The sequence below is a fragment of the Nelumbo nucifera genome, chromosome 2 (genome assembly GCF_055504915.1).
Source record: "Nelumbo nucifera cultivar China Antique chromosome 2, China Antique-T2T, whole genome shotgun sequence".
In the NCBI taxonomy this organism is placed as follows: domain Eukaryota; kingdom Viridiplantae; phylum Streptophyta; class Magnoliopsida; order Proteales; family Nelumbonaceae; genus Nelumbo; species Nelumbo nucifera.
The window spans coordinates 99,311,989-99,335,274 of record NC_142650.1 but is presented as its reverse complement, the minus strand read 5'-3'; the positions used below and the strand labels follow the sequence as shown (position 1 = coordinate 99,335,274).

At 38.2% G+C, this 23,286-nt stretch overlaps 1 protein-coding gene across 3 annotated transcripts in view; it reads right to left on the bottom strand.

Moving 5' to 3' along the window:
- Window positions 1-23,286, bottom strand: part of PAS1 (FKBP-type peptidyl-prolyl cis-trans isomerase family protein) — a 62,710-nt gene that overhangs the window by 6,610 nt on the left and 32,814 nt on the right. For 2 of the 3 annotated variants that reach the window (XM_010271395.3, XM_088897231.1), the window contains exons 11-18: window positions 21,623-21,680; window positions 15,507-15,655; window positions 13,572-13,669; window positions 13,418-13,487; window positions 9,966-10,025; window positions 9,820-9,876; window positions 7,661-7,729; window positions 7,424-7,501 (exon numbers count right to left, since the gene is read on the bottom strand). In XM_010271395.3, the coding sequence (XP_010269697.1) occupies window positions 7,424-7,501; window positions 7,661-7,729; window positions 9,820-9,876; window positions 9,966-10,025; window positions 13,418-13,487; window positions 13,572-13,669; window positions 15,507-15,655; window positions 21,623-21,680 (639 nt within the window). The remainder of the gene's footprint in view (window positions 1-7,423; window positions 7,502-7,660; window positions 7,730-9,819; window positions 9,877-9,965; window positions 10,026-13,417; window positions 13,488-13,571; window positions 13,670-15,506; window positions 15,656-21,622; window positions 21,681-23,286) is intronic. The other variant, XM_088897232.1, reaches the window with a different exon arrangement.

The window sequence follows — 23,286 nt, the reverse complement described above, 5'->3', positions numbered from 1 at the left end:
TCTAGCTTGTCTACTCCAGGCCCCAAGTGTTGAACAAAACAAACACAACCAAAGACTCTTGGGGTGAGAGGAAATGGAGACAAAGTGGGAAACAACACGGAGAAAGGGGATTGACTTCTAAGGATTGACATGGGCATCTGATTTATCAGAAAACAAGATGTAAGAACAGCATCACTCCAAAAATGCTTTGGGACATGCATATTGATCATCAAGGACTGAGCAGTTTCAAGAAGATGTCTATTCTTCCATTCAGCTACACCATTTTGTTGCGGGGTATAGGCACAAGAAGTTTGATGAATTATTCCATGATGTTCTAGGTATTGCTGAAATGGTGAGATGTATTCTTTGGCATTATCGGAGCGAAGTATTTTCATATGAACACCAAATTGAGTGCGTATTTCAGCATGAAATTTCTGAAAGATTGAGAACAATTCACTACGGTCTTTCATAAGATAGATCCATGTCATCCTTGAAAAGTCATCAACAAAGATTACAAAATACTTAAACCCATTGTATGACACCACTTTAACTGGACCCCATACATCAAAATGAACTAAAGCAAAAGGACTTGAGGCACGACTATCAATTCTTGGACTAAATGAGACTCGATGATGTTTTCCCAACTGACATGACTCACAATCTAATGATGAAAGACGACTCAAGGAAGGAACTAGCAGCTTCAAAGCCTTGAGAGAGGGATGACCAAGTCTGCAGTGCCATTGGAGAGGAGTAAGAGACGACTGAAAAGCCACTGGGGGGCCACTACCATCAAGGTAATACAAACCACCTGCTTCATGCCCTCCACCAATCTTCTTCCCCGTCTTGAGATCTTGAAACATACAAGAAGAAGGATAGAAGGTTACAGAACAATTAAGGGACTTGGTTAATCTGCTAACAGACATAAGGTTAAAAGGAAACTTAGGAACATATAAAACAGATGCTAAAGACAAGGAGGAGAGATCAACATCACTAACACCACAAATAGGAGATGTAGAACCATTAGCAAGTGTAACTATCTGAGATGTGGAGGAGCGAGAAAGGGAAGAAAATACATCAGGAGTCCTAAACATATGGTCTGAGGCTCCGAAATCAATGATCCAGGGTGAGGCTTTGGAAGCTAAGCAAGTCATACCTGAATGGGCAAGTGTAGCTGTGTTCTGCTGAGATGTTTGAAGGAACTGCTCATATACTGCTCGTGGTACACTCACCATTTCCTGTCCGGAAGCACAAGCGGGTGTGGAGGGGGTTGGGGCAGTTTGTTGGCTTTCAGTAATTGTGCTACTACTCTTAGATGTAGCATGGTTAGCAGTGTTGGGTGGACCACGCAAATCATAACAGAAATTAACTATGTGCCCCTCTAAGCCACAATGTGTACATTTCCTCTGAGCATTACTCCTTCCTTTTCCACGGCCACCCCCTGACTCTCGGCCTCCAGTCCGGCCACTAGCCCGATTAAACATGTGTCCACCACGGTTGCTTGGAGGGCCACTACTGCCACCACCACTTCTACTTCCACGGCCACTCCCTTTAGTCACTACCAAACCAGATCTATCAGAGAAGGAAGAATGTTCCACCGGCTCAATGGATGTCCTCTTAAGACGGGCAAAAACTTCTTCAAGTGAGGGGAGAGTTGATCCCCACAATATTTGTGCTCTGACAGGCTCATACTCAGCCTTCAAGCCCACAAGAAACCTAGTCACATCAAGCTGTTCACATTGTTGTTGTTGGATCTGGACATCTGATGTTAGAGGGTGATACACATTGAGCTCATTACGAATGTTCCTCAAACTTGCATAGTACTCTTCCAAGCTTTGACTCCCTTGCTTCAAATTGAAGTACTCTTGGTATAACTGATACACCCTAGTTGTATTGTCTTGTCCAGAGTACAACTTCTTAGCATGATCCCAGATTTCCTTAGTTGTATCTAGGAACATGAAGTTCACACTAATCTTTGGTTCCATGCTGTTCTAGAGCCATGTCATTATCTGAGCATCTTCTTGTTCCCAGTCACTAAACCCAGGGGAATCAGATGAGGGTTTCTCCTCTCTTACATGTTTTACCTTCCTCTTGGCCTTTAAGAACACCTCCACAGATTTTGCCCATGGTACATAATTCTCACCATTCAACTTGATGGATGTCATTTGAACACTTAGATAGTCTGGAGAAAGCATGACAACTGTTTTGTTATCATTCCCATTTTCAAATGAAGACATCTTAATTATTTCACCTTCAAATACACAACACAACCTCACACTCTTTCACAAGGCTTATCTCACTTATAACACTACTAACTCTAGCTTCTTTAAATACACATTACACACCACACACTAAGGCTGAAATCACTCAGTCTTCACATCAAACACCTGGGCTGCACACTGCAGAACCATTCACCATCAACACACTAAGACTGGAATCACTCAGTCTTCACATCAAACACTTAGGCTGCACACTGCAGAACTGATTACACACAAGGTCCAGGAGATCAACTTTTAAATATTTAGAAACATAGATACACCAATCACCACGACACAACCACCACCAATCTACTGCTGTTGTGAACTTCAGCAGTCGACAACTCTTCTTTCAGCATGCATATGAAGAGATGCAGAGGAACACGACTGAAATGCATATCAGTCACACCGAGCATCACCACAACCAATCTTTTGAAGCAAAAAGAAAACATTCACAGTCCCTTACTTGGACCAGCAACAGTAGTGTTCATACCTGTCCACATTCAGCCCTCTTCGATACTAAATAGAGGGTTTAATATACCACTCCAATGACCACCACAGCAACGACCGGAGGCATTCTCACCTCTAGGCCCACAAAACGATAGCTCCTTTTCAGCCCCTTATCGAACCTCCACTCAGGTCAATCGGAAAAGAAGAAGATGACTGTGAAGGTTGGCGGCGAACCCAGAAAGAGAACAGCAGCAAGAAAGAAGCGAGGATACGACCCACTTGAATTTTATTCATAAAACTTAGAGTTACAAGAAAGACAATTTTGTCCCTCATAGAAGATGGGACACATAACTTAAACTCAGATACAATAGACCTTTCACATTCAAGAAGATACACCAGAATGACCAAAATACCCCTGACTCGAGCACTCTAACAGAGTAGATAGCCTATTCCTGAAGAAGACACACAACAATTTTGGAATAGAGGGAGTGGTATCCAAAGAACTTGAAGAGTCAAAAGAATGTAGCACCAAAATGGAAATAATAGCAAGCTTAACAATATGCACATAGAATGAGATGTTCTCAAGAAAAATAACATTACGAAACACATGAATCCAACAGGATTGATAGTCACAATAGAGAAAACTCTTATGGTCATGACTATATGTCTATATCCAACAAAAACACATGTGGCTGATTGGGGAATAAGTTTTGTTCGCTCATGGGGAGGAAGATGAATGAAGCACACACAACCAAACATGAAGCAAAGAAAGTTTGATGAGTGATGAAATAAGCACTGGAAGGGAGAGACATTGTTCAAGGCAGAAGAAGGAAGCAAATTGATAAGGTGCACAACAATGTTGGCCGCCTCCAACCCAAAGGAAGTAGGAGCATGTGAATCATGAAGCAGGGTCCTTACAATACTCAAAATGTATATGTTCTTGCACTTTGCCACTCTGTTTTGTTTTGAAGAACTCCAATACTAGTATTGTCCAATACTAGTATTGAACTAATTTTTTATCTTAGCCAAGAAAGATTTAATGGTGGGAAAAACATTAACTTATCTCTCAAGAAATATATTCAGGTGTATTGTGTATAATCATCAGTAAATATAACGAAGTATTTATATCAACATTGAAATTACAAGCGACAACCAAACATCACTATGTACCAATTTAAAAGGAATAGATACATGCTCAACAAAAGAAGGAAAAGGTAGAACATGAATTTTACTCATGCGACAAGAAATGCAAGCTTTATTAACATTAGTAGAAGAAATAACTTTAGAACAAATATCCAATTTGATGAATATTCCACAAATATCACATATTATTCCTATAGACAACTTCAGAACTAGGAGTAGTAGTAAGCAACAAGGTATGGATGAAGGCACTAGTGTCTTTTCAAATTCCAAGGCAAATAGCCAACTCAGCCTATGTCCCAACAACAAAATTGAAGTTTGTTGTAAGATGGAATAAATAAGGTTTTAGGAAGGTGAACGTGGTAATTAGTAAAACTAGACAAGGATAAATCATTACAGCCAACAATGTCTAATTTTTCACCATTAGCAGTAATAAAGTGTATATTCAAGGACTAAGGTTTAAAACACTAACCAGCATATACCCCTATCATATGGTTAGAGGAACTGAAATCAATGATCCACAAGTGATTGGGAGAGGAACAAAAATAGGATGACTCACCAGAGAGACCGATGGTTAAAACGTAGAGGAAATTGCTAAAGATACTAGCTGACACATTCTCTCTTCTATAAAAAACCCAAAACTCTTAGAAGCTGGGAAGAAGTGGCTCGGTCAGCTCCTATGTCTAGTGATATTAGACCTGTTTGGAGTCCATCAGACTTGGGTTTCATTAAACTGAACTTCGATGGTAGTAGTGAAGGAAATCCAGGCCTTTCAGGCATAGGTGGTATTTTCAGGAACGAAGAAGGTCGAATTATGGCTATGTTCTCAGGACCTATAGGCTGGGGGGACTCACTGAGAGATGAAATCCTGGCAGTTCTAGGAGTTAAAAGAGCTAAGCAGTTGAATATTAGTAAGCAGCTGGTGGAAGGAGATTCTAAACTGATTGTTAGTTGGTTGCAGAATGAAGAGTCCAGCCTGTGGAAGTTCTCAAATGAAAGGAAGAAAATCAAGCAGCTAACTCAGAACATGATTATAAGGGTTCAATGGGCTAAGAGGAGTACCAACTCCATGGCTGACACCTTGGCTAAACAGGGGGTGGGAAGAACTAATTTCTTTTGGGCTGTCTTGTAATATGTGTTCTCAGGTTTGAAAGGGAGGGTTAAGACATTTTACCCCTCCAATCTGGTTGTAACTTACACATCTATTTCAATAAAAGTGCTGTTATTGATCAAAAAAAAAAAACCCAAAACTCTTCATCCCTTCCTACAAAAGAAGTGGTGGTCCCCTTATCTAATCCTTCTATGGTTGTCTGGTAAGCCTTATGTTGATTCTTCTTGAGGCCTAGACCATTCCCCTTAGTTGGCCGAGTAGGACATTCAATTATTTTATATGTCCTTGTTACTTGCAACAAGTACAAAAGTTATTCTTTCGACAGTATGAGACAACATGCCCATACTCCTTACACCCATAGCACTATACTCAGGACAAGTCCTTCTTTAGCTTGGACTTGTTCGTTAGAAAGGCTGCCTCTATTCTAGAATCTGATTTCACACCAATAGTGGACTGAGTAACTGAGTAATCAATCATGTTTCCTCTCTAAGAAGTTCTCCCAAGACTAAGTCAAGAGTGGGTGAAGTACCCCTACTAAGGATATTTGACCTTATAACTTCATACTCTGGTCTCAGATGTATTAAGAAATGCATTACCCTTCTCATGACAAAGTGTTTTTCATGGCTTTAATGCAACAAGCAGAAGTTGATTCATCTATGGACCAGCTCATACTTTGTCCACAAGTTAACAAAACCAGCAAATATTCTTGTATTTCCTTTTCACCCTGACTATAGGAAAATATTTTCATCTCAATCTGGTATTGACGAGACAAATTGAACTATTGATACACCTTTTCCATATAGGTAATAAACATCTCATTAGCGGTCTGAAAGCTTCTCATAAGAATGGCTATGTCAGTTACAATTGAACCAAGAAGCCAAGAAACAAATTTGGCATTGTCAATCTTCCATTGCTTTAGCCCCTTAGAGTCAAATTCATCAGATTGCTTCGCTGTACCATCAACCAGTGTTTTAACAGGCGTGGGAGGCATACGCCTACAGGCAAGGCACCCCCAAAACACCCTGAGGCGCAGGCCAGAGGTGCTGACACCTCTAAGGCATTCGCCTCATACACTTTCAACTAGTGTTATTCATCTTCATTCTTTTTAATATAATAGATTTTTATTAAAAATAAAGAAAAATGAGATCCTCCTTCCTCTTCTTCCTCTTCCCCTTCTTCCCCTTCCTCCTCCTCCTTCCTCTTTATCCCCCTCCTCTTAAGGAGGCTTACACCTCCTTGTGTTCGGGAGGTTTACGCCTCTTACATTTTGAACTACACCTCACACCTCTAGGTAGTGAAATGCCTCATGTCACGCCTCCACGTTTTAAAACATTTCCATCAACACACCCCCAAAGACAATTTCCCTGAATAAAGAACTAGAAATGGAACTTCCAAAAGGCATAACGAGTCCCATCAAACTTCATTGGCAGAATATCTCTTTTTACCAAAGCCATTTCAGCAAGATAGTTTCAAGAAAAGCCAAAGAAAATGAGAGAACAAGGCAGCCACCCCACCAACACTGATCAAAGCTTGATAACCGTGATATGGTTAATCAAAGAGAACTAAAGAGATCAATATCAGTCAACAGAATAGCCAGACAAAATGTGTTAACAGGTGATAGTCTAAAAAAGGCAGCCACCCCATCAATCCCAATCTGATCCAGAAAAAGGATGCAAGAATACTTAAAACTGACCTTCGAGCTGAATGGTGCAGACGATCAAGAGAAAAAAGAGAAAACCTAATGCTGAATGTGTTTTTCCAGAAAGACATAGGAGAACTTGTGCTGATTAGAACAGCCTCCAGATAACTCCTAACCAGATCCAAAACAACAGATTGCAATCAAAGACAGGCTTGAGGGACTTGCTCTGATACAAATGTGAACACAATTTGAATTGTTGAGGATTTTGTGTAGACTTATGAGTTAATTTTATTGATTATTTGTTTAGATAGGTAGTGGGGACCACAACACACTTGCTGGGACCCTTTGGAGTCTTTTAGAGTGCCTTTTTAAGTTCTTCACTGAGTTTTTGTATTCAGCCACCATATAAGGGCATACTTGTCATTGTACCTATTTTTACTTGGTATAAATAATAATGAGAGGGGGCAGCCAGAATTGATTGCTCTCTCATTCTTTTCTCTATTCTTCTTCTTCTTCTCTCAAGAACCTTCCTTTCTTCATCTTTTCTACAGGTTTTTTGTTTCTGTAGATTTCTACTTGGTTAAGAGAGCCAAAAGACTGAACAGGGTGTGTCAGCTTGATCTCACACCTAAAAGAAAAGTCTTATAAATGTTTACAATACAAAAATGAGGAAAAGGACCATTATGTCCCTCTCTTACATGAAAGGATAAAAAGACTATTGAAAAATATAGTGCATAAGATAAAACATATAAGGTGCTCCTAAGCCCCAAAAAGGAAAGAAGAAAACACGAGACTGCAAATCAGTCTCTACAATTTCATGGATAAGCTTCAGTCTTAGTTCAGGAAGAATACCTTGTCACATGCCTCAATGGATTTTCTGCATTCTCCCATCTTCAGGTAACAGGCAGCAACATTTAGGTGCAATGAGTTCTGCAAGAATAGACAACAGAATAAAATAAATCTTAAAAACTCATGGTGAAAAACCCTTCTATTAGTCTTCTAAACCAAGAGAGCAAGAACAAATAACATTTCATCTGATGACTACTAAAATCAGGGAAGACACTGTTTCTGGTTTGAAGGCACACTTACTCTTGAATTCAAAAATATTTTTCCTTCATCATCATCTTGTGGGTTAACATGATTGAATTCCCGAAGCACCTGTAAGCAATTACTTTTCCTTTATCAATAACAAGCAAGTTCTTTAAATATGAAAACAAAGAAAAGAAGATGAAGACATAAAAGACAATCACCTATTGGACACCCAGTGCATATGCCTCTCCCAATACTATTACAGGACACAACCTAACTTGAGGCTTTCAAACTTGGTTCAACCATCAGCAGGAAAATTAGCAAATCTAGGCACCTAGGTTCAAAGATAACAGTATTGATCTTGAAAGAATAAACGCATCATGAGAAAGTTTAACCAATGGGCTAGGGAATTGAGAATTACTTTATATGGGGTTTAAGATCAGCCAACCATAACTAATTTTAATGTGTAAGAAAAGGAATTAGAAGTCCAAGTTATGTAGCATGGACTAGACTAAAGTTGAAGGGATAGAAATTTGTTATTGAGCCTATACTAGAAACTCAATTCAAGGGTTGCAAGTTGAGCCTATGATAGAAATTTCACCAGCATCAATGATGAAATTGGTCCTAAAGTTTGTTAGTGAGTCATATCTAGTTCAACACATTCAGATGATGATTCCTATGTCAGAGATTGAAAGAAAAGTTCCTAATGTCCTACTTGGAGTTTGAAATCCCAAGGTTAGAGTTGATGAAATAATTGGAAAATTCTCAATGGACAAACTGACCGATTATTTAAGTGTGCTAGAAGTTGAGAACACCTATTATTTAGCAAAGTTTGGTTCTATGCCATTACAGCCATCAACAGCTTTAAGTTCTTTATTAAAGGTGTTAATTCAACTTCAAAAAGGACTACTATCAAAAAAAAAAAAAAAAAAACCAAAGGACTAAAACTGATCTAGAGCTATTGGTTCTAGACTAGTGGTGTCAGAGACGCAAAGTAGATAGTCCTACACCAGTTAGTATAAGAACAGCCTATCCTACAACAGTTACTCAGTTTGGTATACAAATATTAAGTCTACTGAAAATAGCAAAGTTTTCATTGTAAATCCCATACCCAAGTCATATATTAGAATTGCTAACATTAGAAGCCCATCCCAAATTCACCATAAGAGAAATGACAAGGAAATCAAAATAATCATGTGAACAGACACTAATCAAAATACATGCTCGATGGAATCCACATGAAGTCACCTAAATTCTATAATAGTGTTGTGTGCCTAAGACCAGGAAAACATGAGGGTTCTATTAAGCTGTGTTTGGATTGGGGAGCAGTTGAAACACAGGATGGAATCCACAGTTCAGTGCATTCCAGAATAACTAGCTTCCCCCTCCCCCGACCGAAAAAAAGAAAAAAAAGAAAAATCATTTTAAGATCCATCAAATCAATGGAAAAATTTGCAAAAGAAAAAAAAAATACTATTTTCCATAGTCCACAGGGCTCGCTTTTCAGCAGAGCTTTTCTTAAACCAGACCCAAAGGTCTCTTTACTATCCCCCTTGAACTCTGGAAGAATCAGGACCCATTCCATAATCCTATTGCAGATCCTAGAAGCAAGATGGTCAATAGATTTTTGCTTGTCTTAAAAAATTCTTCTATTTCTTTCATTCCAGAGTTCCCTACAGACTGCAAAAGCACACAGCTCCAGATGATCTTTGCTTTCTTCTTTCCGTTCAAGGCTGGCCATCAAGCAAAAATTTCACTTGAAGATCTTGGGTTCTACAGATCCATTTTGAAGACTGAGAAAAAGAAACACCAAATGATCTTTGCATAGCAACAACCAAAACAAAAATAGCATCTTCTTGCGAAATGAAAGCCTCTGCTCTTGGTGTGATCTTGTGTAAGAATGCTTTCCAAAGGCACGAGCCATGCAAAGGCTTCCACCATAAGCAGGACAGGGTTGCCCCAAACACCTTTAATTTTCATCACTATTGATTCCTTTGCAAAGCATCATAAAAAAGGCTTCACTAAAAAGCAGTGGATTTGGATATTCTTATCTGCCCTGCTTTTCCATTTCCATCCCAATCAGTAAAAATCCATAAGGAGTTGGCTTTGAATATTCTTTTCTTTTTCAATATATATAGGTAATAAACCATGCTCGATGAATCAAACAAACCAACAAAAAAACAAAGTGGACAATGCCATGTAAGACACAAAATACATGCCTTCTCATACTTCGCCTTGGCAAGTTCAAATTTTCCTTCCTTGAAAAGCCTGTTACCCTGCAAGCAATAGACCATTCTGCTAACCAACAGCTTCTAATTAACCAAAAAGTTGAAGTGAAGTAAACAATATGAATTTGATATCATACCGTGTTTTTTATCTTTTCTGCTTCATCCATTATTCTTTGGAAGCTTAACCCAGTCCAGTCCTGCAAATATGGATTCCAGTTATTTATTACAAATAGACACTCATGTAATAAGAAGAAAGTATCCCTTAATTTTTTATATCATTAAACTGAAGTCCACCTATTCTTTCTTCCAATACTCTTCAAGGTTATCTACACCTACAAATACCACTTCTTAGACAACTACATTATGAGAGACAAGCTTTGTATAAATATATTGCTCCATATAATGGTCTAACTAATTTGATTCAATATGCTTAAAATGTACATAAAATTGAAATTTAAAATTTTGTATGGAGAGGTAGGGGGATTAGTTGGGCGGCTCTACCTTCCTGGGGATCTGCAGGGGGTGTTGTGACAATGTGGAAGAATGAAGTACTTGTAGGTAGGAAAGAGTTGAAAGGCCAATTTTCAGTCTCCTTGAAGTTTAGACAACTGGAGGATGGATTTGAATGGGTGTTAACCAATGTCTATGGACCAAATGATTATAGAGAGAGAAGGAAGTTATGGGAAGAACTGGCTGCTGATACAAGGGGATTGTGAGAAGGACCTTGGTGTTTAGGAGGTGATTTCAATGTAATCAGATTCTTGGAAGAAACAAATAGTCCTAGGTAGAGGTCGACCACGAATATGAGGAAATTTAATCAATTTGTGGATGCCTACAAACTTAAAGAGATCCTATTGTCACATAGCTGTTTTACTTGGTACAATCTCCAAGTGAATCCAGTTTGCTTAGTAGAAATCACTGATTGTAAATTTAGTTGAATTTCTTGTGAAGGGAAAGAGGAGGAAGATAAAGATTTCAGTAGTAGAGAAGAAAAGAGGAGGAGAAAAGAGTAGGAAGTCAACCAGGATCCTTAGATAAACCCTAGCCACCAACCCCTCATTATATTTATACTTAACTTAAAAGATGAGATATTACAAGGATGCCCTTAGTAGGGTAGCTACTAATGTAGCTGAACAGTCACAACTTAAAAACATAAACTAATGGGCCTAAAGCCCAACAACTTCCTAACTAAATAACTTAAAATAAGAATAAAAATAACTAGGCCCAACTCAACACACCCCCTCAAGTTAGGAGTAAATGTCACACATTCCCAACTTGCGTAGATCATGCTCTAGCTTGTTCTTTGCAACACCTTTTGTGAGAACATCAACGAGTTGCAGATCAGAAGCAATGTCTGGAAGACAAACTTCTCCAGAAGTCACTCTTTCTCTGATAAAATGTCTATCCACTTCAATGTGCTTAGTTCGGTCATGTTGGACTGGGTTATGGGCAATGTTAATTGCTGCCTGGTTATCACAGTACAACATCATAGGTTCTTCTGCCTGCACACCAATTTCTTCTAATAGGGAACGGATCCAGAGACAAGGTTACTACCACTGTTTGTTTCTTACTCTTCCATGACACAAGGTTACCCCCAACAAGGGTGCACACTCCTGAAGTTGATCTCCTGTCATCAAGGCATCCTGCCCAATCTGCATCTGTATAAGCCTCTAGTTTCAACTATCCATGATCAGTAAACAATATGCCTCTGCTCAGGTGTCCCTTCAGATAAGCAAGAATCCTACTCTGCTCAGGTTACTACCACTGTTTGTTTCTTACTCTTCCATGACACAAGGTTACCCCCAACAAGGGTGCACTCCTGAAGTTGATCTCCTGTCATCAAGGCATCCTGCCCAATCTGCATCTGTATAAGCCTCTAGTTTCAACTATCCATGATCAGTAAACAATATGCCTCTGCTCAGCTGTCCCTTCAGATAAGCAAGAATCCTATCAACTGCCTCCCAATGCTGGACTCGTGGAGCATGCATGTATTGACTTACCACACTTACTGCATAGGAAATGTCTGGTCTTGTCATACACAAGTATAGCAGCCGACCCACAAGTCTCTAATATCTCCCAATGTCCTTTACTGGCTCACCTTCTGATGCATTGATTCTATGGTTCTGATCAATAGGGGTACTGATTGCCTTCGTTCCAAGCTTCCCTGTCTCTTGAAAGATCTAAGACATACTTCCTTTGAGAGATAAAAATTTCATGTTTTGATCTTGCAACTTCAATGCCTAGGAAGTATCTCAGTTCTCCAAGATCCTTAATTTCAAATTCTTTATGTAGATTCCTTTTTAGATAATCAATCTCGCTTAGGTCATTCCCCGTGACAACAATATCATCCACATAAACAATTAGGACTGACACCAAAGATCCCCTTCGCTTCACAAACAAGGTATGATCGAATTGAGTCTGAGTGTATCCAAAAGCAATCAAGGCATTTTTGAATCTGATAGGGCGACAAAACATAAAACAGCATATATAACACACAAAAACATAATAAAATTTGGACTCACATAACTACTGTGGTCCCCACCTCCTATTTAACAACTAACATAAAACATCTACTCAGAAAAACATCATAAAACTAATTAATCTTCAACAATTACCAATAATGGGGCTTTGGATTTCCATATCCACCTCCACGCCACCATATTTCCAGCAGTCTCCAATAGCTGCTTGTAGAAAGAGAATACCAAGAGGCCTTATTTTTCTGCACCCCAACAACCTTATCTTCTTAAACCACAGAAAGATGAGACTTGTTTGTTACCTCCATTTAAGACAGCAATTCTTGCACCTCCTAATCAAACACATTCCTCAGTTTTGGTGTCCACACCACCTGACCAGAAATCAGTTGGAAGCAATTTTTTACTACAACATTTTCCTGCTCTGCCAAGTTAAACATATTGGGGTGAGATTGACACAAAGGGGTGGAACCACACCACATGTCCTTCCAAAACAGCACTCTTTCTCCTTTTCTGGGCTTGAATTTGATGAATTTTGAAAATTCCACTTGAAGTGTCCATGTATATCTTACCAGATTTAGTATATCTTACCAGATTTAGTTAAACTCCCAATATAAATATATTTTTTATAAATATATATTTTTTTATAGCAATATGTATATCCATTAGAAGTGTCCATGCAGTATCTGGTACACGTCTTTGACACCAGTACGATAGGTATGCACAAGTATCCTCATAGCTACTTATCAAAGATCTTTCCCAAGAGCCAAGATAAACCCCATAATGTTGTTGTGATGATTATCCCAACTAGGGGTAACCAGAAATTCAAGTTTACAGAATTATGAATTTGCCTTTAATGGAGATACAGGTTTGGTAAGAGGACCCTTGGACAGCACTGGCTAACAAATTCCCTAGGCACTAATGCTTCTTGTGACTTTGATGTTCCAGTGAAAGTATTTATAACATCCAACAGCATTTCACTTAACAGATTTTAGCATATTGTAGCACAAACATATATTTTGATGTATTCTTCTGTTCTCAACATTTCAGGGTTTCCAACATGCAATTCTCCAATTTACACTTGAAAGATTATTGAACATATAGTTATTTACAATTACCTTTGGCTTCTCAAAATCAAGAAGCTCGATTTCCCATTGAATATGAGCACCTTCAGGAACATTATTGGGCCTGTCTAAGGGAGAACAAACATCATTAGTAATTCTATCACTTTTACTAGTTCATGCACATCTACTAAAAGCTTGCTGAGAAGACCTTGGAAACTTGTCATATGCATAATCCGGAGGGCATGTTACAAGAGCCATCTCTCCAGGCAGCATTAGACGAACACACATTTCAAGCCCCTCAGGCACCTACATGCATGAAAAAAGTTATATTCACTGTAATTCTATTTAAAAAGAATAACCACCCACAAGAATAATACACAGCTATTGATCAGTAAATTTAAAACTATACCAACTAATTCTAGCAATACCCTCTATGGGATGCATCTTCCTTATAGGGTGTGGAATTTAAAAATTGCTGGATCAATATTCCAAAAATCCAAATTTATCCTAATTTTATTCAGATTAGAATTGTTCCCCAGTAAATCAATGCTTTTCTGAAAACAAATCCTAAATATCCCCAGAGGATTAGCCACTTTAACCTTCACCTTTATTACTCAACTTCCTGACAAACTAAGAACAATCTATAACGATCTAATGAGATAGAAACATAGTTTTCAAGGTGTCCAGGTGATTCTGGGCAACATTGGGGTGCCTAGTCACCTAGGCGATAAAAATTTTATAATATAAAAAACTGACTTTTGGCTAGTTTCCTAGTTATACCATTCAGCATGTATGTTAATTGAAAAAATAGCAATTCTCTTTATTAAGAACATTAAATTTCCTCTAAAAATGTGGCAAATCATCACATCTAAAAGATAAAAATCTTTTACATATATTAATTTCATTATTTTCAAAAATAATACTACTATAACAAGTATTTAAAAGAGCAAATTCATATTAATTAGCAGCTAAAGAAGGTTATTAATTTTATATGATAAATATTCAAGATGGAAAGTAAAATAGAAAAAAAAAAAACAAGGATGAAGTTTCTGTTTTATTTAATTAGAGAGAGAGAGAATAGAAAAAATAACTTTATTATTCTATTCTTTCTTTCCTCTTTCTTTTCTTTCTTCCTTTCTTTTTCTCTTCTCAAAACCCTTTGATCTTTTAAAGTTCAATAGTAAAACATTAAAACAAAGTATAATTGATATATATAGCATATAATAAAATGTATTAACACATACATTAATAAGATACAGCAATATAAATGATATTATAAAAGGCGCCTGCCATATCATTTTTGTCGCCTAGGCAGGTGCTTAGTCGCCTAGAAGGGTGCCTAGTCGCCTAGAAGGGTGCCTAGTTGCTAAAAGTCAAGGTGTTTGGGCGAGGCGCCCAGCCAAGGGTGCCTAGTCACCTAGGCGACGCCTACGCGGGCACCTTGACAACTATGGACAGAAACCAAGAACTTCTTGGTAACATATGTTTCTACAACTCTAGATCCACGAAAAGAGGGTTGATACAGTTGAAAATAAGGCCTTTTCTGCCAAAGGTTTTAAGCCTCAATTATGGCCCCAGTCAAAATCCAAAATAATTCCCATATTTTGCTTGAAGTATTGGATAAAAGACAATTTCTCAACAGTTCAAATTCGGATTTTTCAAAATTTAACTAAATTAAATACATTGCTTGTATGCAGTCCTTAACATTTTTCAAGCATGTCCCTGGTATGAAAACTTCTACGGTGCAGAAAGTGATAATGCAACTCTTTCTTTGAAGCTAATCTAAAGAAATGTAATTTCCACATAGAAATAGACTGAAAGACCTAGAACTAGTGTGGCATGTCAAAAGAGCCTCAAAGTAAATGGAGTTCCATTGTTACACTAGTTCTTTCTAAAATGATATTAACCAGATCTACTGGAAGCGAAAAAGAAGTCATGTTCTTTTCCTTCTATATGTTAACCCCAAACAAGCATGAGAACTGAAACAACAGATCTTCTAGAAGAAGATCCTTGTGCATTATCAATATGCCTTTAAAGACATTTGCCTATTTTCATTTCCTAAAATATGAATATGATAACAATTGTAGCAATAAATAACAACACAGAAAAGACAAAATCAAGGAGTGAAAGATGATGAACTTACAAGCCCTTCTCCAGAACTGAACTCCAAAGGCTGACCATTGTTATCAATCCTTGTATCATAGAACACAGTCCTTTCCTCATTAAGAAGCATCCCCTTATAGTGCACATGCAGCAGACTGTCATGAAGAGGACAATCCATAGGAAACTCACCTAATTATGACCAAGAATTAAGAAAACCATAAAGTGTTAAATTCATATATATGTGAGAAAAACAACACCAGAGGCACATGGCACAACATATGGAAGGTAGTGCACCACAGATTATGCAAGCAATAATCAGAACTATTTAAAACTAGCACTATACCAGACAGCAGTTATATTAGATGTTCTATGTTTACTGAAAGTCATTTAGCAACTATTTGGAGAAAAAAAAAAAAAACCTTCTGAATGAATACCTTTTCTGTCACTAGCTTAAAGTCAACTGAACTTGGCTTTAATCCCAATTATTAGGGGTTGCCACATGAATCCTATCCTACCATTGTGCTATATCAAGAGCTATGCTTTCTGTCGAATTGTAAATCCTTAGATCATTTCTTACCACTTTAGCTTACATTTTCTTTGGTTTTCTTTAACATTAACTTACAAAAAACAAAAAAAAAAGAAAAAAATAATTTTTTACAATATAAACTCAGTATATGACTAGTGACTCATGACTCAGTCAAGTCATTTTTGGCCTCCAAGACAAGGGCTATTACCCAATGTTGGCCCTGGCTATCAGGGATCTTGAGAGGGACGGAGTGGATGTGGAATGCCTTCTTACACCAAGATTTGAAGGACTCATATGCTCCCACCTCCAAGGGTTGAAGTAATTCCAAGGAAGGCGTGCCAGTTAAAGAAATCCATTTATAACCTGAAACAATCAGCAAGAGCTTGGCCTAATCAATTCAACAAAGCCATTAAGAGGCTTGGGTATACACAGAGCCATACCAACCATACTCTTTTTGCCAAGTATGACAGTATCTTACATCAACCATTATGATATATAATATTATGATAGATAATCACTACAAGGAGATTCAGCAGCAGATTTTATTAGCTTTAGAATTTCAGATTAAAGATTTGGGGGAACTCAAGTACATTCTTGGTATAGAAGTTGCTTAGTCCAACAAAGGTATTTCCAACTCACAGAGAAAATACACTTAGGATTTGCTTGAAGAAATAGGAAAACTAGGATGTAAACTTGAAGATACACCCAATAGATCCTAATCATTAACTAAATTTCAGAAATGGAGGATTGCTAGAAGATTAAGGGATATGCTGGAAACTTGTAAGACAATTACTTTATTTACCACTGACAAGGCCAGCCATTGCTTACACTGTTGAGGATAGTAAGTCAATGTATGCATGCTCCTCATTTTCCTCATTTAGAAGCAGTTGCATGGATTCTTGTGTATTTGAAGGCTTTACCTGGTAAGGGCTTACTCTTTGCTAATCATGGAAATTTACAGCTTTAACCATATACAAATGTTGATTGAGCAGGATTCTATTGATGACTGATGCTCTACATATGGTTACTGTACTCTTCTAGGTGGAAATTTGGTAACTTAGAGGAGTACAAAACAAAATGTAGTAGCTAGATAGAGTGTTGAATCTGAATTCAGGTCTATGGGTAATTGTATATCAGAATTAATGTGACCAAAGTTGTTACTGAAGGAACTTGGCATTGTCCATTGTGATCCTATGAGGCTCTATTGTGATAATAATATTGCTCACAACCCTGTTCAGCTTGACCGCACAAAGCATGTGGAGGTGGATAGGAGATATCTGGTCTTGACATCTTGTCATACACAAGTATAACAACTGGGCCACAAATCTCTAATACCAACATCCTTTACTAGCTCACCATTTGTAGCATTAATTTTGTGATTCTGGTCAATGGGTGTATCAACTGGTTTAACCCCAAGTTTTCTTGTCTCCTGTAATGGGTCCAACACATACTTCCTTTGGAAAATGAAGATCCCATGTTTAGACCATGCCATCTCAATGCCTAGAAAATACTTTAGCTCCCCAAGATCCTTAATCTCAAACTCCAAGTGTAAGTTTTTCTTGAATGCATCAATCTCACTTAGGTCATATCTTGTGACTACAATGGCATCCACATATATTATCAACATTGACACCAATGATCCCCTTCTCTTCACAAACAGAGTATGATCAAACTAGGTTTGAGTATAATCAAACATAATCAATGCACTCCTAAACCTGTCAAACCAAGCTTTGGGTGATTGTTTCAAAACATATAATTTTTTCAATCTGCATACCTTTCCTTTGGCTATATCACTGTAAAAACCAGTTGGAAGGTCCATGTACACCTCCTGGAATCTCCATTAAGAAAAGCATTCTTCACATCAAGTTGAAAGAAGGGCCAAGATTAAGCAACTGCAAGAAATATGAGGATTCAAACTAACTCATCTTGGTTACCAGTGCAAAAGTCTCCAAGTAGTCTATCCCATAAGTCTGAGTGTACCTTTTTTCAACTAGCCTTGCCTTGTACCTTTCTATGCTTTCATCAGCCCTGTACTAACAGTCTTGGGTATAGATAGAATCTAGAGAAGAAAGGAAGGCCCATTAGGAGGGAGATAACCCATTGTAGGAAAGATGATGTGAGATATAATGGGTTGTGCACTTTCTCTTTCCCTTCCGTAGTGCAATAGGAAGGTCTAGATCATCTGCAATGGTGTTAGGAAAAGGGGTGGAAGTATGAACACGAACTGAAACACCAATGGAGCAAAAGGCACACCTGGGTTTGTGTCAGCCAAACCTAGAATCTCAAATGAAGTGATGGGAAGTGTCGTGGGTTCCTTCATTGTGGAATCAACCTCCCCATGCTACTGTAGGTTTTGTCATGTAAAAAGCTGAGAAGCAAGATGTAATGGAGTAGACAAAGTAGGTGGAACAAGTAGGTCAGACACTGGAGTAGGTAAAGGAGCTGGAATAAGAAGTGGTGTCTCATTTACTCCCCAAAACACTCCCCCCGAGAATGACTCGCTAAAAAGAAAAAAGTGTGGACTTAAATAAAGTGACACCCATGGTGACATACAGGCTCCCTAACGGACCATAATAACAATACCTGTTTTCGTTTCCTTCATACACAAGGAAGGAACCTCATCACGAAATCTCATCAAGCATAGCAAAGAATACCAAAAATAGTCATCCACGAACAGAAGAAAAATAACAATAGCCACCCATTGGAGGAACATGATATGGTCTCCAAACATCAATATGAATAATGTCAAAAACTAAAGAACATCTTTTTATTACTTACCTTAAATGAAAACAATGTTTTCCACGCTGACAACCTTCACACTTTAAACTGGACAACTTAACAGACTCGAACAGTTTTGGAAACAAAAAACACAAAGACCCAAAAGACAAATGCCCTAATCGATTATGGCAAAGCATAATTTGACCAACTAGATTTGACTAATTTCTCCTGTTGCTGATATGATGGCTCTAATGACTAGGAAGAACATCAAGAAGGTAGACTCCATTCACCTCATGGCCACTCCCGATCGTCCTCTTTCACTCCAGATCCTATAAAACACATTGACCAAGAGAAAAAATTACTGAACAATTCAATTTTTTTGTCAAACTGCTCATAGACAAAGGTTAGTACTCAATCTAGGAACATGGAGTACAGAAGGCAAGGTAATGGTATCAATTATTTGGACAGACCTCTTCCTAGCAATAGGAACATGGGAGTTGTTAGTTGTGGAGACTCTATCTCTACCAAAGCAAAGGTGGTATGAGAAGATGGTGGAAATATGTGTCATATGTTTAGAGACTCTTGAGTCTATAATCTAGGGAGGTCCCCCTTACCTGTAGCGGAGGCATAATCGGTAATGGCATATGAATTACCTATATGTGCAAACGAAGTAGAACGACTAGCTCCTCGGCCACTTGCACCTTGCTGTCCACCCTGTGAAGAATTAGAACAAGTTGTATCTCTTTGACATAGAAATTGTCCATACCTCTCCAACTTGGCCCTAATTGCAACTGCTACAACTGACTCTAAAGTAGTAGGTGGTCCAGATAAAGGACCAATCACTACCATATTAGTATTCCCTTTCTTGTTTCTGAGCCCACTTGGTATAACATGTGGGTGTCACTTCCAGTAAGGTATCTCTGGTATACTTGGTTTCTTACAGTAGTCATAGATCAAGTCCTTCTTATCTTCCTTCCTAGCATCACTACCACCCTTATCCCCACCTGGCTTAGGTTTCACTGCATTGACCATAGCCAACTGCTCAAGGTTTAAGTTTCTCACCATCACATTCCTCCTATTCTCTTCTCTAGACACAAAGGCATATGCCTGAGAGAGAGTTACACTATCACGAGAGAGAATATCGTGCAATGTCATACTCTGGGTCGAATCTTTCTAGATACTCAAACACTCTATTCTTCTCTACCGGCTTTTGATAAATAGCTTCATCTTTACTACTCTCCTAAACCACAGTCTCCAAATGATCTATCTCCTACCATAAGGTTTTGAAGGTTGAAAAATAAACTGGAATAGATTTATCTCCTTAGCAAGTAGCAATCACCTTTCAACTAGTAGGCCCTAGCAACATTCTCATTCTGTGAGTAAGTCTCCGCAACTCCATCTTAGATCTCCTTAGTTGTGTTAGCTCATAAAATGTTCTTGCTTATATGGGGTAACATAGAATTGCACAACCAAGTCATCACCATGAAATTCTCCTATACCCACTGGGAAGAGTTAGTCTTAGGCTTTTTTTCTTCACTAGTGCCATACCCCAATTTTCCACGAGCACCAATAGCCATTTTTTCTGATTGGGACCATTCCAAGTAGTTTGTACCATCCAACTTAACTCTAGATATGGTTTTTGCCCCAAAAGGGTCACTAGCACCTCCTCTACATAGTCTCATTTCACCTATGGACTTATATTTAACTCCAGTTCCCTTAATAATTCCCAGAATAGATTAGGAAATCAACTATAGATGAGAAAAAATAGATTTATCCCCTTTGCAGGCCTCAACTACCCTTCTGGTACCCAAAACCCTTCATCCACAAAGATTCCTTTCACTGTGGAAGTAGGTAAAACAAGACAAAAGGCTGTCGCTCCCTCCAGAGACATCAGAAAACTCCAGAATTTGAACCACCCTCTTCAGAAATCACCATGAAATCCAAAAAATCCAGAGCAGCCCTTCCTAGGTCAAAACTAAAGAGTCCTACTACAATCAGGACTCTTCCTCCTCCAGTTCTTCTTGATTTCAATGGTCAACCCAAGATCTGACACAAAGGGTTCTAGATCCACCAAAAAATCCACTGGGCACTTTCGAAGCCCTCGATCAGCTATCTAACTCACCATACAGTTGTCTGATCTAGGGCTGCATGATGGAAGACTCAAAAAATCCCAGAAAGTTGCTCTGATACCAAGTAGAAAAGAAAAAAACAATAATCTGATTTGATAACAGTGAGAAAGAAGAGAAAAAGAGAGAGTTCTTAGTGAGAAGAGAAGAAGAGAAAGAGAAGAGATGGGGATAAGCCAATAAAAAGATCTAGCTGCCCCACTCATTATCTTATATACTCATAAAAAAGATTGCTTACAAAGACTAATATGCACTTAATAGGGCAGCTACTGTTCATAATATAAAAACAGCTCCAAAAAAACAACATAAACTAATAGGCCTTGGGCCCAATAACACTATTTAATGATTATAAACAAGAAAATCATAAGAAACTGCAGAATCTCAACAACACCCAATGCTCCACAGTGGGAGTGTAGAAGTTAAAATGACTTTTACTCTTGGTATTGCCTTCTTTTATAGGAGTTGTAAATCTACATGTTTTCAAGCTAAAGTATATAAGATATAGAGAGGGCTGACCATAGACTCTGTTGATTCTCTTCTCTTATGAGACCTTCTTTCTCTTCCTCCCTTCTCTATTCATCTTTTTTTTTTACATTGAATACAGCAGCAGCATATTAATCTTTTAGATTATTTAAAGTACAAGATCTATGACCTAATGGATGTCATAAGTATAATATACAGTTGCATTTCCTTTCAAAGTATCCAAATTATTATTCGCATAGTTTGAAGTACTAAATAATGAATATTATGTTCAATTATCTACTAAATTGAAATAAGACATGGCACCTCTCCCATCGCGAATCCGACGTTTTATAAGGCGGCCATCACCAAGCATGTCTCGCACCTATCAAAACATAAAATAGAAATTAGAACATGAATATCACTTTATGCCTCTATGTAGATGAACCTTTGTCTTTTTCAAGCCAAAATTAACTTACTAGTTGTCAACTAGTAAGTGATGCAATCAGTTGCTTGTCAACTAGTAAGTGATGGAAACAGTTGCTTGTCAACTATTGTTAGAATACACAAATCAGGGGTATTTTGGTCATTTGGGTTTATCTATTTGAGAGTGAAAGGTCTATTTTATTTAAGTTTAAGTTATGTGTCTCATCACTTATGAGGGACAATGGTCTTTCTTGTAACTACGTTATTGGAGATAAATACAAGGGGGTCGGCTAGAGGTGGACTGAGTTGCTTGTCAACTATTGTTAGAATACACAAATCAGGGGTATTATGGTCATTTGGGTTTATCTATTTGAGAGTGAAAGGTCTATTTTATTTAAGTTTAAGTTGTGTGTCCCATCACTTATGAGGGACAATATGGTCTTTCTTGTAACTATGTTATTGGAGATAAATACAAGGGGGTCGGCTAGAGGTGGACTGGTTTTTCCTAATCTGGCCGAACCCTTCTTCTCTTCTTCTTCTTTCTCTTCTTCTTCCTCTCTACTTTAACCTAGAATCGAATAGGGATTTCATATGGTATCAGAGCAATAAAACCTAGTTCTCTTTTCCCTTTTTTTTTCTTTCCTCACTATTTGTCTTCTTCCTGGGTTCGCCGCCAACAATTTCAGCTTTCTTCGATTTTCTTCTAGCCTGAGTGGAAGCTCGAAAAGAGGCCAAAAAGGAGTGGTCGTTTTGTGGTTTTGGAGGTGAGTATGCCTCCAATTACAATGGTGGTGGCCGTTGAGGTTGTGTACTAGGTGCCCTCTATTCTGTGATACGAAGAGGGCTGTTTGTGGATAGGTATGAGCAGTTCTGTTTTTTGCCCAAATAGTGGACTATAAATGCTGTGTTTTGGTTCAAAATATTTTTTTGTGGAGGTTTGAAGTGATTAGTATGCATATCAGCCTTGTTCTTCTCTGTTTATACTTCATATGTGTGCTGAAAGTAGAGTTTTTCGACTGCTGAAGTTCACGACAGCAGTGGTGTGGTGGTGGTTGTACTGTGTTGAATGGTGTGTGGATGATTCTGAATGGTTGAAAGTGAAACCTTGTGTCGTGTGGTGGTGTTTATACTGATTTCTGTGTTTGGTTTAATGGCTGAGTGACTTCAGCCCTTGTATTTGGTGTGCGAATGGTTCTGCAGTGTGCAGTACAGGTGTTTGATTTAATGACTGAGTGATTTCAGCTTTTGTATTTGATGTGCAATGTGTATTTGAAGAAGTTGGTGGTGCTGAGAGTGAGATAAGTTTTGTGGAAGTGCGTAAGGTTGTGCTGAATATTTGAAGGTGAATTAGTTAAGATGGCATTGATTGGAGATGGGAATGACAATAAAATAGGCGTTATGATTTCTCCAGATTACCTAAATGTTCAAATGACGTCTATTAAGTTGAATGGTGAGAATTATGTGCCGTGGGCAAAATCTATGGAGGTGTTTTTAAAGGCCAAGAAAAAAGTAAAACATATGAGAGAGGAGAAACCCTCCTCTGATTCCCCGGGGTTTAGTGACTA